Source organism: Hylaeus volcanicus, chromosome 5, assembly GCF_026283585.1.
Source record: "Hylaeus volcanicus isolate JK05 chromosome 5, UHH_iyHylVolc1.0_haploid, whole genome shotgun sequence".
Taxonomy (NCBI): Eukaryota; Metazoa; Arthropoda; class Insecta; order Hymenoptera; family Colletidae; genus Hylaeus; species Hylaeus volcanicus.
Window position 1 is genome coordinate 30,779,923 of NC_071980.1, and position 19,566 is coordinate 30,799,488.

General features: G+C 41.4%; 2 protein-coding genes across 9 annotated transcripts in view; one reads left to right on the forward strand and one right to left on the reverse strand.

The window, feature by feature from the left end:
- The window catches only part of LOC128877642 (dorsal-ventral patterning tolloid-like protein 1), a 20,359-nt gene extending 5,362 nt beyond the window's left edge, over window positions 1-14,997 (forward strand). For 2 of the 5 annotated variants that reach the window (XM_054125129.1, XM_054125131.1), the window contains exons 2-16: window positions 102-162; window positions 260-358; window positions 1,188-1,365; window positions 1,889-1,915; window positions 1,993-2,204; window positions 2,323-2,530; window positions 2,638-2,846; window positions 2,990-3,221; window positions 3,454-3,639; window positions 3,716-3,961; window positions 4,043-4,263; window positions 4,351-4,533; window positions 4,622-4,751; window positions 4,915-5,099; window positions 7,888-11,669. In XM_054125129.1, the coding sequence (XP_053981104.1) occupies window positions 268-358; window positions 1,188-1,365; window positions 1,889-1,915; window positions 1,993-2,204; window positions 2,323-2,530; window positions 2,638-2,846; window positions 2,990-3,221; window positions 3,454-3,639; window positions 3,716-3,961; window positions 4,043-4,263; window positions 4,351-4,533; window positions 4,622-4,751; window positions 4,915-5,099; window positions 7,888-8,378 (2,799 nt within the window). In that variant the 5' untranslated portion in view covers window positions 102-162; window positions 260-267 and the 3' untranslated portion in view covers window positions 8,379-11,669. Of the gene's footprint in view, window positions 1-101; window positions 163-259; window positions 359-1,187; window positions 1,366-1,888; window positions 1,916-1,992; window positions 2,205-2,322; window positions 2,531-2,637; window positions 2,847-2,989; window positions 3,222-3,453; window positions 3,640-3,715; window positions 3,962-4,042; window positions 4,264-4,350; window positions 4,534-4,621; window positions 4,752-4,914; window positions 5,646-6,526; window positions 6,667-7,887; window positions 11,670-13,382 lie in introns of those variants that run through there. The other 3 variants (XR_008457277.1, XM_054125133.1, XM_054125132.1) reach the window with 3 other exon arrangements.
- On the reverse strand, window positions 13,524-19,523 carry LOC128877643 (uncharacterized). Of its 4 annotated transcripts, XM_054125136.1 has the most exons (11): window positions 18,909-19,523; window positions 18,209-18,290; window positions 17,987-18,134; window positions 17,761-17,886; window positions 17,455-17,606; window positions 17,252-17,368; window positions 17,122-17,182; window positions 16,755-17,047; window positions 16,541-16,672; window positions 16,244-16,465; window positions 13,524-16,164 (listed from the first exon to the last, which is right to left on the reverse strand). In XM_054125136.1, the coding sequence occupies exons 3-11, from the start codon at window positions 18,106-18,108 to the stop codon at window positions 15,038-15,040; spliced, it is 2,352 nt and encodes a 783-aa protein (XP_053981111.1). In that variant the 5' UTR covers window positions 18,109-18,134; window positions 18,209-18,290; window positions 18,909-19,523; the 3' UTR covers window positions 13,524-15,037. The 4 variants fall into 4 exon arrangements, with proteins under 4 accessions (XP_053981111.1, XP_053981109.1, XP_053981112.1 ...); XM_054125134.1 differs by having other exon boundaries at window positions 18,209-19,523; XM_054125137.1 differs by having other exon boundaries at window positions 17,761-17,905; window positions 18,209-19,523.
- Between the last annotated feature and the right edge of the window lie 43 nt (window positions 19,524-19,566).

Consider the following 19,566-nt stretch of genomic DNA (forward strand, 5'->3'; position numbering starts at 1 on the left):
TTAGTTTTAGTTTTAGTTTTAGTTTTAGTTTTAGTTTTAGTTTTAGTGACACAAGGCGTGTAGCAGCAGTGATCTAAAGGATCTGACGCGTGTGTTTACAGATGATCTTCAGGATCGATTTTTCGTGTTCTTCCTGTGCGTGGAATAGAGACTGACGATATGGTAAAGTCCCTGTTGTCACTATTTACATTCTACCTAGGATTACTCAGGGTGATGCGTGAATTTGATGAAACTTTAACCGAAATGTGTATTTTCGTAGGATGCAGTATGGCTTCGGTACTCTGGCATGCTTCTGGGAATAGTTTCGTTTCTCCCGCCTTTATCTTGTTCCTGCTGCTTTGTCCTCGCAACAGTACAGGTAAGTGAAACGATTAATACCTTCTCTCTCTTTCCATTTCCCTCTTATCCTTTCATCGAACAGACTCCAACTTTTTTAATCACAGGACACTTTTCGCCTCGGAATATATTTATCGAACACTTGCGAGGGAAAGCGGTATAAGTTAAGCAAAATAATGATTTATCGCTTCGATAGTCAAGTTTCGTTGAAACTCGTAATTTATTTCGACCAAGATACATATCCTTTATTGAATACAAATTTGGATAGATAGTTTTCGTTGGAAGGTACATGATCGTAACGTAATAGGGTAAGGTGACGAGTAAGGTAAAACAATTAATTGCGTAATCATAGGGAATGTCTTTATAATTAATACCTAAATAATTTTAAAGCAGAGCTGGGCCTTCAATTAAATTGTTGAATTAATTACTGCTCCAACAAAGTCATTTCTCCGTCGATCGTTGTCCTATATTTTCATTATAATAATTTTGCCCAATTTCTGGCTAAATTAAACGGTCGCGTTCCCACCTTCCGAGACACAGTCGTGGAACAGAAATTGCGTTTGCGTTTCCACGATATATTTGCGCGGATGTTGAAACGAGTTTGATTCGAGGGAGTTGTCGAGTAACGGATTTCATACAAAGGCGTATTTGGCCCTGTGTAGCGAAGACGCGCGCATTTCTAACTTACAGCTGGAGAACGAGGACTATGATTACCGAGAAAAGTTTACAAGCACGGAAATTCAGATATATTTGCAGATAGATTGAGAATTTTCGAGAAATTTCAAAGGAAAGTAATGTTCCATCTTTTAGTTTTAGATTATTGAAGAGTTTCTTTTTGCGTTTGATTTTAGAGTGCGATCAAAAGTTTATAAGCACTACTAATGGGCCACCGAATGGAACTTTTCACGCTCCGATGTTGATCAATCCCGATGGAGACTCCAGACAGTGCGTGTACACGTTTTTTGCCTGTCCAGGGGAGCGAGTTGAATTGTTTTTCACCTCGTTTGGTCTGCGGGGGACTCCTCCAGGGTGAGTTTGTCCCTCGAGCCCGATGGATATGGCTAACGATATACCAACGGGTACTGCGGGTGGTACACAACCAATTTGATTAAATTGAGAAATTTGGCTCGATATACTTGATTAATTTGCAACAATTTTGAACAATAAGTAACGTCAGTTTATACAATTTTATACAGTTTTATAGTTACGGAGGGAGCTACCGTATCAATTTGATCGAAATTGGAGTCTGGCACCAGTGTACCCCTCCCCTTGCAAGGGCTCGCTCAGATTATCGACGTTCCTCGCACGAGAGTTTGCTCGATGACCGGCCTTTTACCGAAATCCCATAGGCCTATGTGGAAGCATGCATATCTGATCGATCAACATCCAACTAAGCATTTTTCATGGATGAATTTCTTTTTTATTTTTTTGTTCTTCTTCTTTTTCCTTTTTCTTTTTCCTTCTTTTTCTTGTTTGTTTTGTAAATTTAACTAAAATTCAGATGTTACATCGTTACCTGATCCATCTCTAATTATTTACTCGTGTTCAACAGGGGATCTGCCGTTGGAGAATTACCAGCGTAAGTGTCGATACCGATTATACGATTTACCTAAAACATATGGTTTTAAATTTGACGACGATGAACATCGTTTCCAGCTGCTTTCACGAATATATTGACTTGTACGCGGAAATACGGACGGAAAGTACTACCAAGTTGATAGACACACCTTTTGGAGGACGCTTCTGCGGTCCGATTCCACCACGCAGGCGCGTTTCCCTTTATCAAGGAATCGCCCTTAGCTTCTACACCGATAGAAATATCACATTACCTACCCTCTTCAGCGGTATCTACAGGTTTATCAATGCCTGTACGTACAGGTTTCCTTGTTTACTCTATTTTAATAGGAAATTCTAATAAGGAAATTAATATAAAATCAAATAAGCCACGACACGATAGTATAAGAAAAGTTTGAACGTTATTTGCAGCTGAATACGAGGTGGGAACACCTGCTCCTAGCACCCCATGCTCTTTTACGGTAAACTCGACGCACAAAAGTAACGGTAGCATACTGTCTCCAACGTATCCAGGCACATATCCGAAGGATCTCGTTTGTAGTTATCAGTTTATCGGGAAAAGTAACCAAAGAGTACGGCTGGAGTTTCGAGACTTTGACTTGTTCTTCGGTGGTCCACAGTATGTATAAACGCATACATACTCTATTAAGAAGTTTATTCGAAAGCCAGTGCACGTCCATTCTTCAGCTTGTCAATTTCTGATTAACGCAATGTTCTCGATGACAGTTGCCCGTTGGATTACGTCAAGGTGTACGACGGTCTGGACAACACGTCCGCCGTGATCGGTACGTACTGCGGCCAGCAACGAAACCTAGTATTATATTCGTCCGAGTCCAGCCTGTTCGTGCTGTTCGCGACCATCCAGCGCACCGCCAACACCCAGAATCGCGGGTTCAAGGGGATCTTTGAGTTCTCGGAAAGTTTCGTCAAGTTAGGTGAGTCGTAACGTTTGCAAGTAGTTGTAGATACTTTTTCCCGCTGTTCACCTTTGGTTACCGTTAATGTGTACACATGTGCATACACGTGTATCCTGCGCGTGCGTACGCGTACGTGTACACGCTCGTCTCTGTCTACTCAGACTTCATAACCGCTTACAAGGGCGAGCATATCCGTGGATCGGAATGCGATCAGAAGATTTTAAGCAAAAAGGAGTCGTCGGGAGACGTCGTTAGCCCGAACTTTCCCTATCCTTACATACCGAAGGTCGTCTGTCGGTATTTCGTTTATGGGATGCAGGACGCGCAGCACCTTGAGCGCGTTCGATTAGAATTCACGACGTTCAACATACCAAAGAATAAAAGCACGGGAGAGTAAGTGTATTCGATATTCAATGAGAGAGCCGCCACCAGGCTGTGGTTGATCCTAGAAAGACTAAGCTCCAACAAGAGGACTCGTACACTTTGAAATAAATCGAAGAATTAGCCCAAGAACCAAGATATCCTAGTTCCTTTAGCCTTTAGTCTTTCGAGGATTAACTATTCCCTCGCGTACAACTCATCTCCATCGTGACTCCATGCGTATTATTTTCCATGTCTTTTACAGTTCGTCGTGCACCGATGGATACTTGAAGTTGTACTTGAAAGGCCAAGAAGCAACGGATTCGTACGACAAATTCGATCACGAATTGTGCGGTTTAAAGAGCAATCCCACTCATGTAGTTAGCGATGGTCCTAGACTCGTTATGGTGTTTAGCAGTGGCGAATCGCAGGGCCAGGGTTTTAAAGCACGGTAAATTTCTAGATACGAGTAAAAGCGTTCGATAGCACAGTGATGTAAACTGACACTTTGATGTAAACTGACACAGGTACAGCTTCGAGACGGAATACAAAATACCAGGCACCGCGGCTCCAGATGGTAGCTGTACATTTACATACCGCAGTTCCTCCCGCAAAAAGGGAGACTTTAATTCTCCACGACATCCTAGCAATTATCCAAGCGACACAAACTGCACGTATTACTTTTTGGCGACGCCCAACGAACAAGTTACCTTGATATTCGATAATTTTAAAGTCAGGACGAAAAACACGAACGTGACAGCCGGCTACTACGGGTAAGGAGTCGAGGCTGTTGCTAGACAACTCGGTCGAACGTACGGTCGTAACGCATGATCCATCGGTGCTTGCGTTTCCAGGCTCGACATTTGCCAGGACGACTGGCTAGAGATATACAACATGTACCGAGACAAGACGGAAAAATTGATAGGCAGATACTGTGGCACCACTGCTCCAGGTCCAGTGGAATCGAATCTGGGTGCTCTAGGTCTAAGGGTGATTCTACACTCGGACTCGGAGCTCGTTTACAGCGGCTTCAAGGCTCGGTACACGTTCGAGGTGGCCAAACCCATATTCGGAGGTATCGATGCGCGAACGACCTTACTAAAAATCAACGGAACGACCGAGCTATTTTTTACGTTATGCGAACTATTATTTTACGTTGCAGATTGCGGTTCGAACATAAGTAGCTTAAATTACGGGATTATCGCCAGTCCGAATTTCCCTAACAAATACGACGGACCCGAGAGGAACCACGCCAGCAAGACTTGCAATTGGTTTATAAGAGTCGGACCGAATCAGAGAATACTATTAAACTTTGAGGAGTTCTCCGTGGAGGGTGATCAGACAGGTACACATCGATCAACTTGACAAAAATACATCTATCAGAAGCACAAGAGTACATACATAAAGAGGAAATCTCTGTGTAATTTCTTCAGCTCGTGGTTGCCCAGCTGCGGTGCTGCGCATGTGGTATTCCGCTTTGTCGACGCCAGTCGAGCTTTGCGGGGTTAAAACGGCGAACGTCAATTGGACTTACCTCTCCGAGGATAATAACATGCGTCTTAGGTTCGTTGTTCGCTCCTTCCTCTTTCACCCTTCAACGAACCCTCTCCAAGTGTCCTCGTGTTATTTGTTTGTTACGCGATTTTCGAGCTAGAGTCACCGTTGCATCGTCGAAAGAGAACGCATTGATCACCTCTGTTGCTTTTTCTTTCTTGTCTTCTTTCAGCTTTATACTGGCCGACAAAGCGGTTGGACAGCAAGGGTTCAGAGCTACGTGGACCGAAGTAAGCACGAACACTGACTGCCAGAATCAGTTTAGCTGCAGTAAAAGTAGATACTGCATTGCAGAATCGCTTCGGTGTAATAACATTTATAATTGCGGCCCGGCTGATACTTCGGACGAGGAAAACTGTAAGTTTCGTAAACGTTAGAAACATCGAGAACGGCTCCTTATAAGCAGTGTGGTTGGTTTCTTCTTCTTCCTGTTTCTCCTGTTTCTTATTTTACTTTGCTTTTACGATTGTTATATACATATATATATATATATATATATATATATATATATATATATATATATACATATATATTTCTTTCCGCTATAGACTATACTCCGATCCAACGAGTATGTAATTCCTTCGGATCGTTCAATAGACACTGTGTTCTACAACTTGTCCAAGCGTATTCTCTTTTTGTATCGTAATACCTTGAATAATCGATCCTTTACGTGTAGTATGCACATAGAGTACACCTCGACACGCAAAGCCCGCGTCAGTGATGAATTAGGGATGTAAGAATAATGAAAAAAGTTCTCATAAGCATATGTTTTATTCGATCAAACTGATCAAACCACTCTATCGCATTACTGTACGCGTGATATTTTTGTATAAGGGATGGATCTGGTAGCCTTCCAGTATTAATCTATTTATTAAGAAATAATATAGAAACTATGAGTTATCGAATATCGTGTAGAAATATTTCAGTAAACCCAACAATGATCAAGTGTAGGATAAGATATCATCTGAATAGAATAATGTTAAGGTCATCAAAAGGTTTTCATGAACTTTCCTCACTGTTCTCATCTCCCCAATTCCCCCCTGTCTAGCGCGTTTCACTTGTTGGGGCATATTCTGTGCACACATACACGTGTACATATACGCACGCATATACATATACGCGAGTGTGTATGTATGTATGTATGTATGTATGGCATGTACGATGTATGTAAATACATAAAAAGAATCGAACCAAACGCCGCGCAACGAAACTAGACGAAGAACAAGCGTTTAGACGAAGAACAAGCTACCAGGTTTCACACTTTCTTTTACATCTTTTTCTATTATCCGTTCGATACGAGGACAGCGGGTAACGACAAACTTCGAAAACTATACGTCGAGAGTAAGATTTCTGAATTATTTCGATGGAAAAGAAAACAAACACGTCGTACTTGCTGGACAAACAAATTCGTAAATACTGCACGGAGCATGTGTCGTCGAGTTCGTTTGACCCGTCTAACCGTGTCAAACATACTTCACGAAAGTGTTATTCCTTACTTGATTATGCGACTATTGCGTTCGCACACGTTCCCCCGTGACGTAGTAAGTCTTATCGAATGATATCGTTCCTCGAGAGATAACAAAATACAAACAAAGAAAATAGTCTAGAGGACGATAGTTGATATTCGATTCGAGGAAAAAGAGAGAGAGAGTAATAAACGAGTACTCGAGGACAAAATATGTACAGAATTGTTATTTTCTAGGTAAGTAGTTACGTAGACGTATGTACAGACGAGAGGAATGAAAGGATCGAGTGGGTGAATGACTGTGTGTGTGGTGTCGCAGGTGCAGCATCAGCCCCATTGTCGCCAGCACTGGCTGGAGTCTCTGCCATGCTTCTTCTCTCTCTGTGCTTTGTGTTCGTGGCCATCTGAGCCCTTCATGAAGCTTCCGACGATCCGGCATGTTATGATCTCCCCTATCACGTGAGTTCACTCACAGTATTGCACATGTACCGTGTTTTAGTTTTTAACGTGCCAACGAAAATTATACGCCTCTTGTAAGCAACGTTCGAACCGGAGGGATACTGTATTTGCTCGGATAACTGAAACGATTTTGGGTCCGCAGGCGTTTCAGTTATCCGAGACAGGCGGAGTTTATGTTCCAGGAATTGGTTTTTCTTGTACCTCAGCCTGAGATTTAGTTAGACGCGACGAGAAAGGGGAACGACGTCAATAGCGAGCGTAACAGCGAACTTTAAAGCAGCTCACTGCTCACGCATGGCTATTATTAGTAGCTGTTGATGCTCAATAGAAAGCTCTTTGATAGGGAAACGGATCAAGCTGATGCGACAAGAGTACAACAACCCATTAAAATTACTCTTTCATTTCAACATCATAGGCCACGCGCCTATCGATGCGCCTGCAGTAACGCTTTCAAGTTCGTTTCTCGTTCGAGTTAAAGGAACGTGGACAGCAATGGAGAATTATTTCGTTTCATTTATCTGGCCATTACTGTGTACCACGTATATTTTTGGGAATTGTATCAATGATATCGTACCAACCATCGTTAATCCTTTTCACCAAACTTTCTCAACGATCATGTTCCGTTGGGAGACTCGTTTATTCGCAAATCGTAAACACAGAGGCAATACCTTGATATTCATTTGATTCCAAACAGTCACACGTACCTGGATTACGAATGTTTAGAGATTTACGTTGATTCGATATTGGTTTCACCTTTGAAGCCCGCGCATGATTACGATGAATGCTATTTTACTTCGTATACCGTAGCATGTCAACTCTCTTTCTCTCTCACACATACAAACACGAGTACACATATTTATTTAACTCTTTCTCTGCATCCGGCAACTCCCAGCTTCCGTTTTTTCCCTTCGAGTTTCGATTGCAATCGAGTTAAAGTGCGCGGAAAATTGTAAATAAAGGTATTAACCCAAACGTTTCCTACATTAAGATATCAGGTTATTCGTCGTTCTGTTTAAGCGTTAAATACATTGTATATTCGATACTTGGTACGTGCCCATCCCTGGCGACGCTCGTAAAGCTGGCGCAGTAAACGTAAAGAAACCTGAAAGGAGGGAAAAACGGCGGAGAAGGTTCCGATGGGGGTTGGGGGTCAGAGGAAAGGCTCTCACCGATTGGATATTCGTTTGAATCCGCGTCTGAAAGAGATGGAATGCATTTCAGGTGACACGGCCGTCGTACGGACGGATAGCTACGGCGAAGTCGCGGGATACATCGCTGGCGCGGTTCTGGTGGCACTGGTCGTTTGCCTCTTTTACCATCGTAAACTGAAGAGACGCGTTCCGTCGGTACACCTGGACGACTTGCGTCAACGCGTAGACGAGACCCATCGATGTTACCATCACGAAAATCTCCTTCACCATCACCGTCATCATCACCATCATTATCCTCATCACCATCATCACCACGAGCATCAACAGCAACAGCAACAGCAGCAGCATCAACATCAACATCAACATCAACATCAACATCAACATCAACATCAACATCAACATCAACATCAACATCAACATCACCAGCACCAGCACCATTATCAAGACGAGACGGACGAGTACGCGGCGAGATATCAGCTGGAGGCATCGGCCAGTCCAGCCAGTGAGAGCGATAACGAGCAAGCGTGCGTCGAGGAAGCCAGCAGCCTCGACAGCGTGTGACACCTCGTGCTGGATCGCGTGAAACTCTTTGTTGCTGTACATTGTTGGCCAAACTCTTTCTATCGACTGGGTATTCGTTAGACCTCGATCGTGCAAAAAAGACTACAAAGTTGCTAGGATTTGCGGCAGTTTTGAGAATGGAAAGGTGAAGTGGTGATGGGACTAATACCGTGTTGGTACTATCGATGCCAGATAGTACAGTATCATTTTGTATCGAACCATTTTGATATCTACATTGATACGTGTTAATCGCTTACAGTACGTGGTATCGATTTTCAATACCGATACTTTTGTAAAGAGAAAAACTTCATTTTTCATGGATAAATGTCGTAAACGAGAAATCTCGTATACTCTCGAAAGGTACTTCATTTTATATGAATACTACGAATAAAGATGCTCATAACGATGTACTGGAAATCGGAAACGAAACTATCAAGAATTTATTGTATCGATAAATGTTTAATATCGCGTTTATTGTCTTTGATATATTTACAATAATATCTATGCATAATTCCATGTTAATTCTCAAAGCATCGATATCGAAATTTGATACCGAGTACCCGACGTTTCGATACTACTCGATGCTTCCCATTAGGTCAAGTACTTTGCTATCGAATTGCTCAAATATCATCACCATATATCGTAAGATTTGTCGTATCAGTCCCGTCACTGACGTCGATGCACCGTCGCGTTTCGTCGAGTATCGTGCATCCGTGTAACAATAATTAGAGCGAGTTTCGTTAGAGTGTTTGTGCTTGATTCGTATAGCAAATGATTCTCCTTTTCTTTTTCAAATATTTTAAACGTCCGAGTCTCTAGAGCCTTTGGTCTCTGGAGTTTCTAGAGCGTATGCACGATATACACGGTAGCAACTGTATCATAGACGCTCTTGTAATATTACGTATAATTTTTGTATACGCGCGTTTAGCGTGGTGCGTGCGCGTTGTATCGATCTGTGCACGCACGTGCACAAATGTAGACATAATTTAAAAGGGTCGTATTAGTGAATTCCAGCGAGTAATCCGATGAGTCGTGGATGTAATTATACGTTAAGCTGTAGGGTTGAGCATCGGAATTAATTTCAACCGCAGGCCAGGGATGGGCAAAGTGTATTTCATGTAGTAATCGAGCGACGAATATCTTGCTAATTTATATTATTGTGTTTGTACTCGATTGCTTCAAAGTATTCGCATGTTTTCATTAGACGATTATATAGCTACCTAATACTTTTATTCGTGAAATGCAAAATACGCATACGAATTTGGTATCTTGTAATTTTCTAGCGAATGCCAAACGTATCAGGATTTTATATTTAATCGTCGAATAAGCATAGACTTTATTCCGAGCACGGGTCACGTATGTTTAGTATTTCGAATGTGTGTGTTCGATTAAAGAATCATTCGGACGTGCTCATCCCCGCCAAAGACGTCGTGTTGGTTGATTAGTTGCTCGAACTGGAAGTGGAAAAGCGTCAGGAAATCAGCGTAATTGTTATCAACGATGTCTCGATACTCTTGTTCCTTCGAAAGAACGCGAAATATATTTTTACGCCGAGTTAACTCGATTCGTTGATGATGATGTTGTTGTTGTTGTTGTTGTTATTATCGCTGTTGCTGTTGCTGTTGCTGTTGCTGTTGCTGTTGCTGTTGCTGTTGCTGTTGCTGTTGCTGTTGCGTAACCAATACCGGTACATTTCACATGTATCCTAAATCCTATCGGCACCGTCTATCGCTTTTACTCTGTTTCTCGATAATTGAACATTTGTATACATATGTAGATATGCATCGTTATCGTTTTAGTATCCAACGATACGAATGTTGTATCGAATTTTGTTGCGCGTTCAGGGAAACTGTAATAGTCCAAGTGTGTGTAATTTTATGGTTTCGACCTTGGTCCGACCTTTGTTCGTGTGTCTTTATATGTCTTCGAGGAAAGTGTTGCGCAATACGTGACTTGTACGCGATAAACTTTGTACGAGTAGACTCGATGCCTTTTTACCAAGAAACAGTTACATCGTAACACAGTTTTCTACGCTCAAACGCGAAAACTTACCGAATACGATCCATCCATGCGCAACAGGTAGCTCGAGGATACAAACACGTAATTATCTTGACGGACATTCTTTTTTAAACGTGACGTATACCAGGGATGTTCGATTCTACATTTATTTGATTTTCTTTAAGCTATTCAGAATTTTTTAGGAATTTTTTTGTTGGAATTTCAACATCAGATTTCAAGATTTACATTTTTTTAATTTGCGTCAGATTCTTTTTCTAGGATCAATTTCTCCTCAGGAGTCGAACATCCCTGATTCCAGCCAGTGGTGTTAGACGGATCGAGAATTTTGACGCATGTGATCGAGTGGAAACTGCCGAACAGTTTCTCGAAAATTAATAAACAGCCCAAGGTAAGAGGAAATGAGGTATACATATGTACATGCAAATACAATTATAAAGTGTTGAGTAATTTATATAAAGTATCGATAGAAAGTATAAGCTACGGTAAGGAGGGATACTGAACGAAACGTTCAAACTGACCATCGGTATTCTATTATCGAAAAGAAACATTTTATTAAGCAGTAGAAATTGTAGAGAATAATACATTAAAAAATAAATTTGATTCGATCTGCCTCGGTAAAGCTGGCGGTCATGTCAGATCCGCGCGCAGGTCGCGCATGCGTGCACAATCCTGTCCGTCTAGCACAACATTTCTAACCTCGCTCTCCACTCACACTTCCCCTTGTCGTTCATCCAGATTACTTTTACCTTCGTGACCAAACATTAACAATAAACATTATTTACGACTACTTACACCGGTATATTAATCCCGCGTATGCGTGAATGCTTAATTAACAATAAATGCTGCCATTTGAAATTGTAACGCGTCACCAACGCGTCGAGTTACACGAATTAATTCAAGTGTGAATATTAAAATAGCAGTGTCGTCATGTCGTATACCTAGCAAAAAGATAAATGGATAAAAGTGTGAACATCGAAAGTGGGACGAGCAATTTGTGTATTTGTACGGTGATGTTGGAACGACTCGAGATATATAGGATCAACGCGAAGATGAACGGTCGCGGGACGCAACGACGAAATTTTTCTACGTCGAGGAGCTGTGTTCGATATCTTTTACCCTCGTACCAAAAATACAGCGCGATGTATTCTCGTATCGTAGATAAAGCTCGTTAGCTCGTTACGAAACGATCGGAAAATTTCGCACACGATATACTTTGTAGCGGAGATGGATAGAATTTTATCGGAATAATAAAATAAAGTAAGTCTTGCACAAGCAGTATCGTTAAGTTGTTTATCTTTTATTGGTTACTCGAAATTTTCATCTGGATAAGTATTTTGTCCATCTCTGTTCCTTACGTAGAACGTTCAAAACTGTCTTTGTTTTTTTTGTTTTTTCCAATGAATAACCAAAGCAGCGCACAAAATCATATATTCAGGTTTTTTTCGCACCGAATGGATAACTGTTCTCGACATACAGAAACGTGTAATTCAGAATCGGTTGACGTAGTAGCGTAGTGGTATAGCTATTTGGTCGACTCTGTAGCATACACGTATACAATTTATAGCACTCGACAGGCAATGCACGTGCGATTGTTGGTTCTAGTTCCAGTTTTGATTACAATTGAACATGAGGAATAGCAAATTGAATTTTTAAATGTATTTAGTATTTCACTATTATTTATGAACCAAACACCACGTTGCAACAAACCTTTAATCTACAGTAATATCGTGAATATGCATTTGTTATCGAGCACGCTTTATAGTTTAAGTTTGGTCTCATTGATCCGAATCAATTTCTGAACCCAATATTGGACCAGCAGATAATCATTGTTTACTAGTTTCAGGTACTCTTAAAAACATCCGATCGAAACGTGCAAAACAAATTGTACCTTGAGACGGTTAGAAAGCGAAAAGAACCTATTGAAACGACAATAGGGTAGAGTAGAAAGGAAGGCGCAAATCGTCAAGAAATCGTCGAATACAAAATTCTTGAACGCGTTCTCAACAATTTTGCCCTTCCTTTCTCTCCGAGACCATCAAACATTCCATTACGAATTACGTAGGTCGTAAGAACGCGATCAACAACACACAACGACTATATCGTATATTTAGACGTAGGAAAGTAGACGCGAATGGGAATATGTATACATATAAATGGAACGTGCGTAACACGCGTTACCTCTCGTTGTCGGACGGTAACGCGTGAAACAATTTAAACCCAATTTCTCGTTCTCCCGAAACAATTTGATGTACGGATGCCAATAGTTTTACCAAAACGATATATCAAGTTACCATCGACCGATGTTCCCGGGGAGAAGACCAAGGAAATTATAGAATCAATCTTTCATCCAGGGATGGGCAAATTGTATTTAAAACAAGTATTCGAACGACAATGTCTGGTAGCTAAGTAACTGTGTTACTTTATTTAGTTTCAATATTCAGTAGATTTTCATTCGAATAACTAGGCGATGAATTTTTCGTAGTCGAGTATGTTTACGTTTTCCAAAGTCATTTTTACTACAGAAATTAACGTGTCCATTCCATTCCTTCTGTCATCGCGGTCACACTCTACGTCCATACTATTGCATGCACCATAATCTATCTTATGTACGCGAGAGCGTAATCAGTTCAGTTCGGCTGAGAGAAATTTTGTCTGACCTGATGCGAATTCGATGTCGATATTTCACATCGAGGCTTTCACCGTCCATTTCTTCGTAGTTTATATTAAACGAGATTTCCGAGTATAAATCATGTTTAATATCAATTACGGAGCGTAGATGTCGGTGATGGTGCACACAAATCGAGCATCGTAAAAGTTAAGATAATTAGGAGACAAAGCCGAGAAAGCGAGAAAAACTTTTACATCTCGAAAACGTTTCGCCTCAGCGTTAAGATAACACGAAGCGCATGTAATCGTATTTTATGAAAAGAAATTATAGAAAAACGAAAGAAACAAAACGAGCAGTTGTATTCGTTCTGTTTTCAGCGCTGCGCTAGTCCAACCCCACACGACGCCGATGCGATTATTAGAAAGAAATTGTCTACTTTATTATTCGGGGATAAGGAGATGGCCAAGTGTTTGGGAAATGGAATACACCTGAGGTGTATCGTGAATTCAATAACGAGATTCTTTCCATTCGAGCTATTTTTTATTATATATAAAAACATTTTATTTCGTGGCAAAGTATAAAAGATTACAAATCGTTGATAGTAAGCAGGGTTCGTTGCAAAATTGCCTCAGTTTCTTTTTAATTCGATGCTATTAAGTAAGTATAAGTAAGTCTTTGTATACAAAAATGGTCAGATTTCAAGTAACTGTACAAAGAATGAACCTTACATACATACGTATGTGTGTATATGAATGCTTACGAATGGAGAAAAAAAAAAAGAAAGAAAGAAAAAGAAAAAAAGAAAAAGAGAGCGAGAAATAACAAGTTACAAAATGTAGTTTTTTTCGGTGACGCGATATCTTGAACTGAAAGATAATTATACAGAAAGGTAAACGGATAAACATGATACACTTGGGTCATCAAACACAAAAATGGTCCCAGTGATAGTAGAAACGATTAGAAATTAATATTTATACGAACGCACTCCTAGATCCTGGGTTTAGCTCCCCCATCGTTATTATGTCGCGATCTTTGTTGCTGATTTTGACACGATTATGTGAGGTAAGATTATAGGTAGCGATAGGTAGGTGGAAAATTAATCAAATTTCATGACCTACGCAGGCTGTTCTGTATAAAGTGTCCGGACGTCAACCAAAGGACAAGTAAACAAATTTTAATAACGAATTGGTAACTTTAAAAATTATACACGGCTTGGGAAAAGCGGGAAGCATACGCTTTCAAAGAAAAATAATTTCAGAAATTTTGAAGAATTGGATTCTTGGTTTGGCACCTTCGAAAAATATAACTTGAAACAAAATCGAAACGTTTCCATAAAATTACTTTTATTTGTGCGAAACTGTAGGATGATTGTCTTGGATTATACGTTTGACAAAAAAACATTTCGAAAATGTGGCCCATTTGTTGAAATCTCTAGTGAGAAGACCCCTTAACCCTTCGCACTCAGCTTTCTAAAAACACCTCCTACTGGTTAACGACCTCGCTAAAAATTGTTTCGAGTACAAAGGGTTAAATTATGTCACGTTATCGATGACGAGCGAAGCGTTTACACGATACTAATAAGCAGCTACTAAACCCGATTCTAATGTCGCAATATGCGAACGGGATCTACGTATATCGTACGTTACAGCCGGGGCCTCCTAAAACTCCTTAAGAGGCCGAGACCGCTTGTTGGAGGCCCTTAGTACGTTAAAAAAAAAATCTTTGTTTTGTGTAACGAGTATGTTTCCCTGGATCTGCTAAAATTAGTCTTGCTCATCCAACAGATCCTATGTTGTCTTACCAACGAGTGTACCTAACTTGCAAAATTCAGTAATATTGCTTCCTGTGCGAAAGCTCTTAATATTACCGAATCCTACATCGATTACAATTTCCATACAAACGTCTTTTGTAAATTAAGACGCCTGTAAATGTGAAGCCCTAGCTCGCCATGTCATATTGCCTGCAGCACAATTTCAGCCATTTTCAGTTTTTAAACCTATAAAGTCGAAGAAAAAACCGAGTGTATAGACGATTACACTTGAACATACTGTTCGTCGTCAGTATCCCCGTTGCTGATTGGTTCCGTGGAACGCTGTATCCTTTCGTAATCGGCGTTGAACAAGTGTTTCTTCACCTTTTCGTATCCGTCTAGACACTGGTCAGATTTAAAGCTATTCACTTGCTCGTACGGTGGCTCTTCATGGCGAGCAACGCTCATGTACTTGACACTCTCGTAATTCGGATCTCCGTGATTTACAGACTCGTAATTAGGGTCAGTATCGCTGTCGCCAGGACGACAAACCGATGCGTAGTTGGGTTCTCCAGAATCGTGGGGCATACTTTCATAATTTGGCTCGGAGTCCGTGTCCAGATCAGTCTCGATCCTTCTTCTTAGCCTCACCTTCTCGTACCCCGGATCTTCGCTGCTAGCGTTGCTCGTCTGTCTGTGCTTGAGTGGTATCGTGTACGTTGTTGACAAATCTGTGCTGTTTCGAGCCGATACCGTCGCAGAGACGACGTTATTCGTTCGATAATCGGTATCATTCGCGATCAAGCGCTGGGGTCGCAGTACTTCGTAGTTGGGATCGCAGGATGTACGTATCAATGAATTCTTTTTAGAAATATCAGAATTAAGGGCTTCATAACCGTGGCCCTTATTCTTGGACGCCTCAGGACTCGCGCTCACGCTCACGTCCGCGTCCACGTCGTCGCAAACGATTTTACCTATCTTCGGAATGTCTGGTTCCAAATCAGTATTACCTATAGAGTTATTCGATACAGAGTAGTAGGTAGAATCAAGTTCCTTCTTTTGTATCTCCGTAGATTCGTGACTAGACCATGAAGTTCTGTTTATTTCGACGAGACTCAACTTTCTGCTTGGAGCTGTGACGACTTCAGCGGTATGTAGACTTATCTGAGCGTCACTTTGCTCCTCCCCTTCTTTCTTCTTCTTCATCACTTTAGCGTACATGTCCTCTAAAGATTTTCCGTTAGATAAGGTCAGTTTGGTTCGTTCCTCGGGCTTCGTTCTCTTCTCGATAGACGCGTACATGTCCGTCATGACTTCTGGCGGGGGAGGCAACGGCGAATTTGCTTGACGCTTCTCTGGTTTCGGTGATCCAGGGTTCATAATGGAACTGTTGGCACTCGAGGAGGAAGCTGCAGGCAATAGGAAGTCGCATCAACAGTTTACATCGGAGATGAGGAATTATCGGTAATGTCTCGATTATTGGGGTACCTTGTCTGGAGTGAGCGTGTGCGACGTGGCGTAGACTGTCGACGCTGGGGGGTTGCGGGGCAGGGTGAACTTCGTCTGATCGGGACGGGGCTCGCGAATACAACGTTTGCTCGGTTTGCACGGTTCGCTGGACTTCTGTTATCGTAGGCTGTATCTGAGCGTAAGTTTCGCTACCGCTGGTGTAGATTTTGTCTTGCTCATCGATTGCAGCGTACATTTCATCTGTCGAGATACGAAATATATAACGATGCTGTGTTCATTTTATTGATCCTTTATCGAATCTGTGTATGTACATACCAGAGTCATCCGAGACAGTCGCGTAATGAGGATCGGTGAGGGGTCGAATGGACTGATTCTGTCGACATATTGTCTTGGTCTGTGCGATTATATTAGCCAGGGGCTCCCTTACGCTTATACTGGTGTATCCTTCTACAAGAAGAAAGATGATGGTATTTCACAAACAGTAAATAAAAGGTCCACTCTACTAGGAAGAATATTTTATATTATTTACTCGAGTCTTGAGAGTCGCCACTGAAATGCTGCTGCGGGCTGTTTGGCTGAGGTTGGAGTGGTTGAGGCAATAACATTAAAAGCGGTGGTGTTATGTATGGTAGCTCTTGGTTAGCTTGTATTCCACCAGATATAGCATTGGCTGCTTGAATATCGCAGGGAGCAATGTCGGTAGAGAGAAGGGAATTGTGGGACGATGATCGACGAGTTCGCGGTGGAGCAACCGGATTTCCGGTAGCTGGACTCGTCGAAGTTGATGGTTTCTCGGTGTCGATTGCCGGTTTTATATTATTCCTGCAATATAAACACGGAACTAACGAAGAAACTGATTATTATTAGATAGTGCAGTGGAAGGTTCGAATCGTTACCTATTCGATTGACTAGTCTCGACCTTTTGAACGTTTTGAAGTTGAGCATACGGATGTTCGACTAGAATCGAAAGAATAACTTTATTCTCAGTCTGATATTAGAAGCAAATTGTATAACGATCATTCATACCAGTGTCAGAGTTGGAAGACGCAAATCTCGAATAGGGATGGACTGAGGTTTCTCGAGTTGACGAATTTTGCTGCGAAGTTTGTTGCATTTCCTGTTCGCATGTCTCTTCCTCCACTCCTACAACAAACACAATACTACTATTAGTTATAGAAGATTCAAGGGAAGGTGGACGTATCTCATGACCAATTTTCTGCCAACAGTACCTGTGTCCTGTACAGTAGCATACAGTTCAGAGTGATCACCAATCGTTTCCGTAGCTTCGTAAATATCCTGAGACGCGGATTCGCCCGGGTCTTCTGGTCTTTTATCCTTGTCTTTCGGGATATCCGGGAGACTTCTGTTCGCCCCACTCGCCCTACGTGCATCGCGTAATGGTATTTCAGTTTCAAGGCAAAAGATTTCGCACGTAACGTAATTGTTGTTTATATCGTGTTGTAATAGCGATCGAGTTTAAGAGTGTTTTAGGAAAAGGAGTTTGCGCGTCGCTCGATCGCTGAAGCGATAGAAACCTTTTTCCATTGTCGATGGCATCTTGCGTTGCTAAACGAGAAGCATTCGTCGTCGGGATCCCGTCGAAGCCCTCGTTTTCTGTATTGTTCAGCGTCACCATACCATCAAGCCCAAGAAATTCATTCCTGTGCAAAGGAATTACAACTGAATGTATTCGCGTGAATTACACTACATGCTATAATTAACTGACACGTAATCTTAAATAATATTAGGAGTCATAATTACTTGTTCTCATTCTTGCGGCAGCTGCAGATACAAGCAAAGATGAAACCGAGAAACGACAGTAAAGCTCCAACGGATACAACCCAGTAACACCAGGCATCTTCCTCTATGAAAGCACGTATCATGTTACGGAATGTCTTTAGCGTGTATCCTACAAATTAATGGTATTAAAGAATGTTAAGATCTATTTCACCTTTGCAACATGTACATATCCAAGAAAGTTACCTCGCGATCAAGTCATTGTTAAGGATATTTCGCACAGTCGGTCGTATATTTTAACAACGTATGTCATCCATTGCCCCATCATCTGTGCAAAATAATTACTACAAGGCTAACATGCGTTCAGAGTCTTAAAGAGACGGAAGAAGGTAATTTATAATTTTGCCTCTGTCGAATTATGCGGTAAATCCTGTGACACTCTTTCCTTTTCTCTCCTTCTTTCATGCAGATTCTCTGCACTTGTATTACATTTTGAACAAATAAATTGCCAAATACGTTCCATAGGAAACTATACCATTAATACATGACATTTAATACCATGTAGTCGTTTAGTGTCGACCCACTGATCCGGACCAGTCGTAAACATTTTGTACGAAAACTTGCTGTCGACGAAAGTGTCTCGTGAAATAAAAGCATTCGTTTAAAGGTATAAGAATCAAGCGTGAAACGATCTTTGCAACGTCAAATATATGTAGTATGTCGTGTCGATATGATTTCGCTTGAACAGAACGAGAAAAGACGAAATGCTTCTGTTTAATGTTAATTTAGGTACTTGCTTAGGTATCTGTATAACGATATATCGTGCATATATGTATACGTATGACATATCACGATCACGAAATAAGGTTATCTGTGCATAACCTGTGCAGCACTGTGCAGCGAGTATATAGTATAGATGTATGTATACTCCTTAGTGCTTACTCACCACGGATACACCTCGATGTATAGGTGCATAAACACGCCTTATGATTCACAGGCGAGTAGAACAAAGAGTATAGGATAGATGAGAAGCAACAGTATGAGTGCAAGTGACCTCTGGATTTTACGGCGCCGAACTGTTCAGTTTGTTGGAAACTGAAGGCGTGTGGGCCATGTGGGCGTGACGGTAATGACGAGTAATGCTGTCAAAAAAAGCTCGGAAAAGCGAGCCGAATGGAAAGCAAATTAATAAGTGTAGAGTAATTCAAACGAACTAAAATGTAACCTAAACAAAATTCAAAGTAATTTTATCGCGAAACGATTACGTATAAAAAATGACGGAAAACTAAAACAATTTCCTTATTTAAATAGTTACGAAAGCAAAAGAAAAACTAAAAAATTAAACACATTTACTCTAACTAACTTTCTTTTTTTTGTTTGTTCCTTCTAGTATATACGGTAATTTCCCTGTGGGTCGGGGAACAGAATACGCCCACAGTAATCCCTGCTTGTCGTAAGAGGCGACTAAAAGGGACAGGCGAGACCATGGGATGTGGCACCAGCGGTCAGGTGGGGAGAGATTCACTCCCCACCGGAGATGGCACTTCACCCTTCGTTGGGGGGGGGGGGGGGGGGGGGGGGGGGGGGGGGGGGGGGGGGGGGGG